Below are 12,500 nucleotides of genomic sequence, written 5' to 3' on the forward strand. Positions count from 1 at the left end.
CAAAAATAAAATCAAATTTTCCTATCTCCATATCCATTAATGCCTAACAACCCAGTAGTTTTTATAAATACTACCTCAGATGCCCCATAGCCAACTAAACACATCCCAATACACATAAAAAAATGACAACTAAATACTGCTTTTACAGTTGAAAGAAACATTATGAAAGGTCCTCCTGCTGCCTTAATGTGTAAAGCAGGACTTCTAAATAACAGATCCAGTGGCCAAATAAACAAACATTTGGAGAAAATAATTCCCATGATAGCAACCATATGTGAAAGCATTAATGAAGGCAGTAAATACTCCTGAGTGGTCAGAAATTCAAATGCAAAGAGGAGAATAAATTATTGAAAATCACTATTTTAGGATAAGGAAAACAAGGTAATCAATTATGTGAGTTTCACCCACTCACCTGTTAACAGTGTCTTCTATTTAAGAATTCCAAATCTTCAAACACCGGACCCATCCCACTTTGGTTTCATCAAGGGCAGGTCATGCCTGCTAAACTTGGTGGTCTTCTTCCCGGTCACTACAGCCTTAGAAAACTTTAAAATACCTACCCTTTCCTGGCAAAGGCATCTGACAATACCTCATTCCGGTACTACAGACAAACAGGCATAAATTCCTATATCACCTGATGGATAGCCAAATAGCTCACACACAGGACATGAAGTTAGGGTAGGGCAACCCACCTCTACCAAGAGGCCTCTTACTAGTCATGTCCCACAGGGCTTGGTACTGGAACCTCTCCTGTATGAAATATACTTCTCTGAAGTTCAGACAAATATAAAGGGCCTCTGGCTAACCAAATTTGCTGACGACTGCAAGACAGGTACAATCACTGAATCACACAAAGATGTAGATAATTTGAAGGAAGATCTGACACGGACTACTGATGTCAGAACCATAGCCTAGAATTCAATACAAAAAATGCAAAATTACACCCTTTAGGAAGATGACAACCCCTGCAAATTACAACCTTGATAACACTCCTGTAAGAACAGACTCAGTGGTAAGGGACTTGGAACTATGGTTGATAATATCCTGAAATTTGATCACCATGTGTCCTTGGTAGTGAGAAAATCCTTCTGCAGGGCACAGCTTATAAGTAAGGGCATGGCATCCAGGTCCAAGATGATCATAATCCCACTATACTCAGCCCTCATTAGACCAACAAATGGAGTATGACACACCCTTTGGCATGTACCTGACCAGGTATCTGCAAAAGCTGGAGCAGCCACAGAAGTTCCTTTATAAAAATAATAAAAGGTGTAAATATAGCCCATGCAGAACTCCTCAAAGCCCTGTCCATGTACTTAGGCTTCTACAGATTACCGAGGGGTCATTTAAACAACCTACAAAGCATTCTCCAATCCAGTTCTGATGGAGCTGCTACATACTCACAAAACAGTACTATAATTACCCGATTTAAGGATCTAAACCTTGTCTGTGACAAACAGAAACATGTTGGAGGGACAGGTCCGTGTCTCACAGATTACCCCTTCTCTGAAACAGACACCCCATTTGTGTGAAAACAGAGCTCTTCCCCAAGCCTATTCAAATGTAATTCTGGATGGGAAACTGCAAATTCACCCCAGCTCGTCTCCTATAGTCCTTATGAACAGGAGCAGTTTGTAGATGCCCTAAGGCACAGGCATATACCAAAGCAGTTCTAGCCCATGGCCAGTGATAACTGGGAAAATTGGGGCATGGACGGCTAAACTTAAAATGCTCTGGGGCCATTTGCCTAGGATCAGTCTATAATCCCATAAGTTGGTTTTGGGACTCTCAACAATTCTACTTTCTCCATCAATTGTGAACGGCTTTTCATGAAAATCATGCTGTAACCGTATTCTGTTTTATCATCTACTAAAGTAAACATGAACAGTCTGAACTATATATATATATAAATCGTGGTCCAAGTGTACTCGGTGGCGCCTGTAATACCCACAGTGTACAAACTCATAAAAAGGCTCCATTACAAATACTGTCAGTTCGTCAGATGTGTTCAGCCATCATGAACAATCTGATCATGCAGTTCTTGTTAAAGTCACCAACTATGACAACTACCCCTACAACAAAACGTTTCACATGTAGCCCACATGATAATTTTAGCCTTATTTTAACTCCAAGCTATCCAGTTCAACCAAACCTGCTCAGCTGCACAAATAATCTTCGTATCCAATCATTCCATTTCCAAATTAGGGGTATACGGTTATCAAATACAAAACCATAATTAAAGAAATAAAACAAATCTGGTGCCATCTCTCCAAGAGAAACCTGCTTTATAAAGCCAGAGATGTACACAGTCTATTACAGTCAATCCTAAAGAAAATTATTTCAGCTCTGAAGTAAATTGAGGATGGACATGCCACTGCATACTGTGTTCTTTACTTGCCTTCTATGTTGTCTATGATGCAGTGTCAACTATATTCAATGTTTTAATTTCTCCAAATCTTTTGGGTTTCTAATACCATGACGGGAATGGACCCCATTCCTAACTCAAAGTACAACTAAAGTTCATGAAATTAGTACTGTTTCAATCTTTGATGTCAGCCAAAAGTGTTCTTCGCCGCACCAGCAATCAGCTATGTGCCTAGTAATGACTTGTCTTGCAATTCATAAGGGGTTACATGTATTGGTAACATATCTTAATACGATTGTAGATTCTTTTTTTTAAGAGACCCATTGCTTCTACTCCTATTGGAACTGTGTATATTTCTTCCACATTGCTCTCGTTTTTGCCTGCAAATCCTGACACTTGATACAGGATATATCATATCCTGATAGGACTGTGTCTCTCTGTACTCAAGACACTAGTCACTGGGTGTGGCGATTTCAATAATCAATGTTACCTTTGTCTTCTTTTCATGGACCACTATATCCGTTTTCTAGCATCTATCTTCTGAACTGTCGGTAATGGGTGAGCCCATCTGATGTAAACATCATTTTCTACGAAGCTTTGTGGTTCATGTTTCCAGTGTTTTTCAGTCATTTCAATACCATAATGTTTGCACAATCCCCAGTGCAACAGTTTGCCACATTATGCCTTTAAGTATACAGTCCTTCTGCCATTAGTATGTCACAACCAGCAATGAGGTGTGCGACTGTTTCCAATTCGGTTTTACAAAACCTATACTTGTCCATTTCTCCTACATGTTCAATGGACTTTGTAAATCAGTGTTTATGTAGCCCACTACTTGGGCTGCCAAAATTAACCTTTCATGTCTTGGTTTGAATTTGCGTCTCCTTAACCATTCCTGCATTTGTTCCCAATGAACATGAGGTTCTTCCAGAAGTTTTTTTTATACTTAAAACTATATTTATGCATTCCCCACATTTCTTGCCTTCTCATCTGGTCCTTTCACCTTGTATTCTTTCTTTTGTTTTCTGGCACATTCAGTGTCTGCCCAATTTTATCTACTTCTGGTTTGATTTCCATTCTTGCTTGACGCTGATATGCTTCTGCTAGATTAAGCAGAGAAGTAATCTTCAATTGATTCTCATGTTTCATTAAATATTAGACAAAGATAACTAAAGTAAACACAAAATGCAGTTTAAGTGATGATTTTATTTATTAAGGGAAAAAAAAACTATCCAAACCTACATAGTCCTATGTGAAAACGTAATTGCCCTCTGTTAAATCATGAAGTAACTGTGGTTAAATAACATTTTTGGGAAAGCTGAGTTCAATTTCATTAGCCACACGCTGGCCCAATTACTGCTAGACCTGTTGAATCAAGAGATCACTTAAATGGAACCTGTCAGACAAAGTGAAGTAGGCCAAAAGATCCCAAAAAGGAAGACATCATGCCTCGATCTAAAGAAATTCCGGAACAGATGAGAAACAAAGTGAAATCTATCAGTCTGAAAAAGGTTACAAAGCCATTTCTAAAACTTTGGGACTGCAGCGAACCACGATGAGAGCCATTCCACAAACGGAGAAAACATGGAACAGTGGTGAACCTTCCCAGGAGTGGCCGGCCTAAAATAATTACCCAAAGAGCACAGAGACTACTCATCCAAGAGGTCACAAAAGAACCTGGAACTACACCTAGAGAACTGCAGGCCTCACTTGCCTCAGTTAAGGTCAGTGTTCATGACTCAACCATAAGCAAGAGAATGGGCAAAAATGGCATGCATGGCAGAGTTCCAAGGCGAAAACCACTGCTGACCAAACATAACAAAGGCTCGTCTCACTTCTGCCAAAAAACTTCTTGATGAGCCCTAAGATTTTTGGGAAAATATTCTGTGGACTGATGAAACAAAAGCTGAACTTTTTGGGAGGTGTGTGTTCCATTACATCTGACGTAACAGTAACACAGCATTTCAGAAAAAGAGCATCATGCCAACAGTCAAACATGGTGGTGGTAGTGTGATGGCCTGGGGCTGCTTTGCTGCTTCTGGACCTGGACAACTTGCTGTGATTGATGGAACCATGAATTCTGCTCTCTACCAAAAAATCTTGAAGGAGAATGTCCAGCCATCAGTTTGTGACCTCAAGCTGAAGCGCACTTGGGTTCTGCAGTAGGATGATAATCCAAAACACACCAGCACGTCCACCTCTGAATGGCTAAAAAAAATAAAATTAAGGTTTTGGAGTGGCCTAGTCAAAGTCCGGACTTGAGTCCAACCGAGATGTTGTGGCATGACCTTAAAAAGGCAGTTCATGCTTGGAAACCCTCCAATATGGCTGAATTAAACAATTCTGCAAAGAAGAGTGGGCCAAATATTCTTCAACAGTGATGTGAAAGACTCATTGCCAGTTAGTGCAACTGCTAGATTGCAGTTGTTGCTGCTAAGGGTGGCACAACCAGTTATTAAGTTTAGGGGGCAATTACTTTTTTCCATAAAACCATGTAGGTTTGGATAGTTTTTTTTCCTTAATAAATAAAATCATCACTTAAAAACTACATTTTGTCTTTACTTGGGTTATCTTTGTCTAAAATTTATATTTGTTTGATGATCTGAAACATTTAAGTGTGACAAACATGCACAAAAGTAAGAAATCAAGAAAAGGGCAAATACTTTTTCATTGCACTGTATGTATGTGCATATATATATATATATATATATATATATATATATATATATATATAGATAGATATATATAGATATATATATAGATATATATTATATATATGGTTCCCCTTCACAAAGTTGAACGTTCTGAAACTTGAAATGCATATGGCCAACGCCATATGCTTGAATTTCGGAAGCTCGACTTCATGAAAGGGAACAAAAAAAAAAAAACAAAAAACAAAATGTAACACAAAAAGCTACTTATTTATTACAACTCCGAGATCGCACTACAGCGAAGAAAGGGAAATCTCCCATTCTGCACTGTATGCTGTTCTCCATTCACTAGTCGAACTTCTACAATTTTCAGCATATGGCCTCGACCATATGCATTTCGAGATTGTGGCCGTTTGACTTTGTGCAGGGGAACTACATACACACACACATACACATATATATATATATATATATATATATATATATCTATATATATATATATATATATATATATATATATATATATATATATATATATATATATATATATATATATATATATATATAAAAGACGCCAACCCAGCAAAGCTGATGGAGAATTATCAACGTATGTCCAAAATTAGCAAATGATGTCCACCAAATGAAAACCACGTATAGTAGATGCAAAACACAGCTTTAATAAACATACATTGATTTTTCTTCTCCATCAGCTTTGTTGGGTTGGCGGTTTTTATATTTCTTGTTGGGCTGGTTTGTTGTTCTTTTAAATATATGTATATATATATATATATATATATATATATATATATGTATACATATACATACACACATACACACACACACATATACACACACACACACACAACAAAAGTAAGGTACTGATAGAACCTCAGTCACTGAATTTCTAGGACAGTGCAACAAGAACAGCATTTTGCATATTATTTGTATTAAAATTTGTGCACCTACAGTATGAAAATACTCTTCTGTTTTTACATACACTTTCAAACTATGTGGGTGAATAGTCATCACAACTACTTACTCAGATACAAGCCAGTATTTCTGGCAGAATCGTTTCCACAGAGGATCATGGTTTACGAGCTGATTCAGTCTTCGGCATACATAACTGCAACTGAAAACATACATCACAATTAAAAATCTGCTACCAGATATTCATGACTTATCAGTCTATATTATGAGCTTTCCACTGTCACGTTACAAAGATGACAAACATTATGCATATAAAAAGATAAAAGTTGAAGACTTATGTACTGTACTGGTTTACAGTTCTTCCTTCAACAGATCCAGAGTGTAAATTTTAAAACGCAGGAAAAAATTATAAAAATATCTTGAATGGGTACTTTCTTGTCTAAAGATGTGTAAAGGCATCACCCCTCTATAAACTGCACAAGACAGAAGCGAAGTAAATTCTTTGCAATAAAAGAACTGGTAACACACAAACTGGGCTGGAATAGCTTCATGTTTCCACTCCCCATACCTAAACAGCCCTCGAGTGCCAATACTGTAAGGAATAACTAAATGCAAGCAAGTAATACAAGTTGAACTCTGGAACATGACAATATTGCTCAATGTGTTTCTAAAATGCTTGGTCATGCCTACAAAATGTCAAAATGGAAATTCTGCAGGGGAATCAAGAAGCCATGGGACCAGTTATGCAGCATTTGACAGAAATGAGAACATGAGAAGCAAAGTTAACTCAGACAAACTAGAACAGAATCTCAAAACAAAGGAGGACAACAGGGGTTAGCATACTGATTTATACCGTCTTGGAAGATGCGGAAAGCAGAACTTGGCGGACTATGTCAAAAAGTAAAATGGAAGCCTGGACTGGGTTTGCCAAGGAATCACTGGGCATGGTATCAGGTAAACAAACAATCCAACACTGAGGAAAAGGAAGGAAACCTACCTTGGCTAATATATTAATATTTTAATAAAAAAAAAAAAAAAAGGTTTTATGCCGAATGTGAAACCAAGGCAATGGTTGTCAGTCACTGGTTGTCCTTTGTAGAGCGCAAGTATTCAGAGGTGGCTTTACAACTTAGAATTAAAGTCATGGAAGCCATTCTGGCGTGTAAAGCAAGAAAGCAAAGTGAAGTTTAAATTGTCCTTTCATCCTGTGTTACCAGGATGGTAAAATTATTTTTATAAAAATCAGGAAAAGGTAATTCAGCACAATAAGAAAAGGTCAGAGTCAATCATGTGTAGAACAGACACATACAGAATGGTAAGTTACAGGACATAGGTGAATCCGAGGAGGTTGAAGACCAGCATGAAAAATAGGCGTGTCTGAAAATATCCTGCTGTTCACGTCCAAAGCTTTGACAATTCAAACCGGAAAAAACAAATCAGCTGAATGTTTAAAGGAAAGTTTTGTATCTTTTTGCCATGCAAGTAAAACTTTATTTCTTCTAGGGCTGAACTATGCCTAGGAGCCATTGAAACTGGTACTTTCAGTGTGAGTTTGGATTGTTAAACTAAAAGGACAATTTCAATCCCATGTCTGAACTTAAACCATCAATGGGAAAACCTACATAGGTTATTACTAGGCTAACTACCAAAACCATTTGGATCCAGAGTATCAAGGGCATCTATATGGGGAGGAGGGCATGTTAACAATGAGGTAACTAATGGATTTATAGCAGTGGGGGGTATTAATTAGGATAATAATTTTATTACTGCCAGTTGTCAAGGTTTTGTTTGAGTAGGGTCAAGGATGAACTCAGTTTTACATGATTGGGGAGCTTACTCCACAGAGTGGGGATCCTTTGGTGTCTCTCTCTCGCTCTCTGTCTGACGTTTTGTTTATGTCACGAACCAAGTTCAGATCTCTGAATCTAGTGTTTTTGGTGTGTTTGTTCTGTGCATGTGCAACAGATCCATCAGGATTGGGTTTGAGGAAGACCTGTAAGCTAGGCAAAATTCACCCCTCAGCAGCATGTAGGAGACTGAATACAGAGACAGAGCCTTTAGGTGATCAGTGAAGGACAAGGTATTCATGCCCCAAATTCCCCTAATGAGATACCTGTGCGAGCGTTACACCTTTTTCAAATCTAGTTAGGTACATGCCAAAGATAGGTCTGATAAGGGCAGGATAGAGTGGTACTACACCTTCCTTGGACCTGGATGCCATACCCTTACTTTTAAGTTAGGCAACATAGCAAAGACAGTATGAAAATAATTTTAAGTGTTGGGCACAATTCCGATTGCTGTCTACATATGTTCCCAGATCCCTTACTACTGGACTGACTCAGAGTAATTAACTTGGACTGACAGTTCCCCAAATGGCTTTACAATGGATTTTTTAGCACAGAGTTTTAGGCCATGGTTTTGGCACCAGTCATTTGTATGTGTGATACCCTCTTGCAAGATGTTGGTGTCTTGATGGGGATCTGTACTTGCTCCAAATGTACAGCCACAGGTGAACTTGATGAGCCAAGGGCCTTAAACATTGGTCTTTACTTCTAAGAAGTAGATGCTAAAAAGGAGCTGACTCAGCACGAATCCCTGAAGTAATCCACTGGTCACCAGTCTGTTGGTGGAGGTAGAACCCAAGAAGTAAAGATCTGCGAGACTGTCTGTGAGCCAGCCAGCCAGCAAACCAGCGAGTTATGTAAAGATTTATGCCTAGCTCAGAGGGAGCTGGTTGTTCCATGGATTAGCACACTAGGCTTGTTAGACTGATGTGTCTGCAGTTCCCTAGGTCTGTTGATGATCTGCTCCTGTGTAGAGGAATGACTATTACAGTGGTTCTTTTACTTGAAACGTAGCCGGTTTGAGGTTATAACTGAAGAATGCCTCAAGTGGTCCTGATAGGTCATGTTTTAGATTGTTCAGGAGGAAACTGGGGATGCTGTCAGCATCTAAAGAGGAAGTTTCCTTGTCTTCAGTGAGTGCTGCCATCACCTGGCCCCTGCTAATACTTGGGGGAAGCATATTGGAGGAGATTTCACCTGGAGGTGCTGGGGAGGGGGAGGGGGCAGTGAGTTGACGTTTCAGCCAGCAGATTTGCTAGGTCACTCTGATCAGTGAAGGTGGTACCGCTCAGCACACTGCAGTATGTTAACATTAAGGTTCCAGACATAGCAGAAGGCCTTGTGACGGTCCTTAGTCTGCAATGCTATCCTGGCCTCATAGTTGGCCTTTTTGAACTTAGATCTCTTAGTTTAGTTGTATAAGACAGCACTAGTCTTTAATGGAGTTGCTCTTCTTTACTTTGACCAGGAGTTTTTTTTTCTTTTATTATATACCCTATTTAGGCGAGGATTCCACCAGTGGGGCTTGTTTTTAGTTTTTGCTTTAGGTTTACTTTCAGTAGGTATGGCCACTTGTACAAGTACTCTAAATAATTCTGCATAGATAGCGGAAGTCTTGGAGTTAGGGGTAGCCTTGAATATTGACAAACTGTCATTTAATAGGATGTACGTTGCCACAGAATAGTTCATAACTGTTCCTTTTTTACTTCGAAGGTGAAAGTCTTGTGATCAGACCTCACTAGTATGGACATGACACAGGGAAAGGGGTCATTCAATGCTCTCACGATCTATTCCAGCAGTGTTTTTGATAATAAAGTCCAGGAAGCGAGAAATTGAGGCAGTACAATTTTCCTAATCTATAAAGTGGTAGTTAGTCACCCATGAACAGGGTGTTTGGTTCTATTCTCTAGTAGGTTTAGCTAAGAGTCATGAGAGTCTAAGGACAGAGATCTGTAGCTAGTCATATGGTTACTTACATGTGGGCGATTTCCACAGTAACATCCTGTTTAACCAACATAGAGGTACGTTTGTTGCTACAGTAGATCAACACACTTCAATCTTTGTCCCCAGTCTGTGCTGTTAGTCTAAATGTGTGGAAGGCACTGTAGCCGTGACAACTGGAGTACTTTCTACAGCTTTAAACCAAGTCTTGGTCACAGCACAGAAGTCTACATTCACCAGAGTGGGGAGGACTTGAAGGGTGTGGAATTTTTTTAGGCTCCTAGCATTGAACAGCAACACTTTCAGGCTGCCTGGAAACTTTTTCACTATGTTGGTAGTTATGTCTTTTTGGTATTGCCTAAAAAGGCTTTCTTTAAGACAGTAGATAAAAGTTCAAACCAATATCCAAAAGCCTAGGGGAACAGGTGTGGCCCACCCTTGACAAAGCAACGTGGTCTGTTGAACATGTCCTCTCATGCTGACGGATATTGGATCCCCTTGTAGTGACATGAGAAACTAAGCCAATTACTAAAACCAAATCATTTTATTTTCACACTGTAGCATCATTTATTTTATTTTTATTTGACATTTGTTTACTGGGATTGTCCGACTGGACAGCTGGAGTCCGTTTTCAGCGGAGGCTCGGGGAGAAAAGCTCCACAAGTAAAGTAGTTACAATAGTTAGTGTAAAACAGTAACAAGTTACAGAAGTATTGTTACACTGTAATGCAAGGTGCAACAGTTTTGTAGGGAGAGATAGAACACGAGATACACGACTAGTAGCCAAGTAGAGCATAAGACAATAATATAAGTACATGAATAAGCTATTTACATATACACATTGTTGCAAGCAGCATTCAAGAGAATTTAAAGGGAGTGACCATGTTGCCACAGAGGATGAGTGGCTTAAGGAAGCAGTATTACTGCTGTTTGGTGAGGGTTTAAGGTGGGGCATTGCAGTTACATAGTCTGTTGGTGAGAAGGTGCGACTTCATTAGATTCTTGAAAGTAGAATCATTTTTTGTAATCTAATACTGGGAGGAAGGCTATTCCATATGTTAGCAACTTCCATTAGGGAAGAGGGATTCACCGGAGCTGTTTTCGTATGGGATTTTTTTCAATAAAAGCTTTACTGGTGGAGCGTATTTGTCTATTTGAAGTGTAGAAGTTAGAAGTCCAAATGGGGCAGAGTTTTTTTCCTGGATAGTAAAGAATTTTTTGGGCTAGGTTGATTTGGTGGAAATGTAAAAGACTGGAAAACTCAAGCCACTATACAGCAATTAGGGAATGACAGTGGTGGGAATGAGATGTGGAGCGGTTAGCAAATCTGGCGATTTTGTGGTAACAAGTCGAGAATTTATTGTAGTCAGTTTTATTTAGATTTGTTAGAACTGGACATGCAAATAGTAAGGTAGCTAGGAGATGGGTTCTGGCTATGGCAATTCTTGATTCAGAGGTAAGGTACTTATTGCAGGGGTATATGGTTCCTAGTTTTTTGTGAACTTAGTTAATTGTCAGGGATATAGATTTGTTGAATTTTAAATTGTTGGACAATTGTAATCCCTAGAAGCTTGGCCTCTGGACTGGATAGATGGGAGTCCTGTTTGCAGAGAATATGGTGAAGATAGTTGGGTCTGTCTTCTTTGTTGGATGGAATAGTGACAGCTGGGTTTTTTGGGGGTTCAGTAGGAGTTGTGAATTATTTACCCAATTTTCTAGGTCTGTGAAGGAATCCTGAGTATTTATTTAAGAGTTGCTAGAGAGTGGATGCGGAGCAGATTAGGGTTGTGTCATTGGTGTATTCTATTACTTTGGCTTTTGTAGTGGCGAAGTGAAGCTGGTTAGTACAGACCGAGAATGGAATCCTGGGGATCACTTAGCAATACTGGGAGTGGTGGGGATAAGGAATCATGCCATTTGACTGACTGAAGGCGGTTATTTAGATAGCTTTTAAGCCAGAGCAGGGTGGGATTGTCTATGCTGAGCTTGGAGGTGTGTGTCAAGAGTCTACTGTGGGAAATGGTATCAAATGCCTTGGATAGGTCTAGAAAGTTGGCAAAGACTAGTTGGCCTTGATTCCTGTGTGAATTTATGGAGTTGGTGAAGTTGACTAGGGCAGTGGTGGTGCTACATGATGGTCAGAAACCATGTTGGGTTATGGATAAGTAGGTTATTAGTGAGGAGGTGGGTAAGGAGTTGGCTGTGGACAGATCTTTTAAGGATCTTTGATAAGGGTGACAGGACAGCAACTGATAAGTTAGGAAAGTTCGGTGGAGGGAAATGTTGTAGGAAATTTTCCATAAAGATGGGGTTGTGTGTTCAGTGATTATCTATTTAACAATATAGAAACAGGGTAGGCAATAGCCTTGGATGCAATTTGAAGGTAGTTAGCTGGGAGATTGTAGGTGGCGAGGATGGTGGGTTTAAGCTTAGATGAAGGGCTTCTGGATGGTTGAAGTTGGAAAAATAATTATTGAAGTTGGAAGCTATATCGGAGTTTGATCCTTCGATGTTGGGGGGGGGGGTAGAGGTACAGCCTGGTTGCAGGATATTGTTTACAGCTGCCCAGAGAGGTAGTGTTTTTCTTTGTCATTTCTAATTTGTTTTTTTGCCTTACTACGAAGTTCAGGGAAAGTTTGCCTGGATGTAGGGGTTTTGAAACAATGCCAGTTGCTCCAAGCTTTGTCTTTTTCTTTCAGTAGTGTAGTGTTTTTGTGAATTTTTGTAGCCAGGGGGCTGTGTTACTACGAATTCTAACTGTTTGTGGTGGAG

General features: G+C 39.4%; 1 protein-coding gene across 2 annotated transcripts in view; it reads right to left on the reverse strand.

Annotated features, from left to right (window-relative positions):
- FBXO3 (F-box protein 3) overlaps positions 1-12,500 on the reverse strand; it is a 226,784-nt gene that overhangs the window by 197,414 nt on the left and 16,870 nt on the right. For both annotated transcript variants that reach the window (XM_044082835.1, XM_044082834.1), the window contains exon 2: positions 6,056-6,145. In XM_044082835.1, the coding sequence (XP_043938770.1) occupies positions 6,056-6,145 (90 nt within the window). The remainder of the gene's footprint in view (positions 1-6,055; positions 6,146-12,500) is intronic.

Source organism: Protopterus annectens, chromosome 9.part0, assembly GCF_019279795.1.
Source record: "Protopterus annectens isolate FY-2018-M chromosome 9.part0, PAN1.0, whole genome shotgun sequence".
NCBI lineage: Eukaryota > Metazoa > Chordata > Ceratodontiformes > Protopteridae > Protopterus > Protopterus annectens.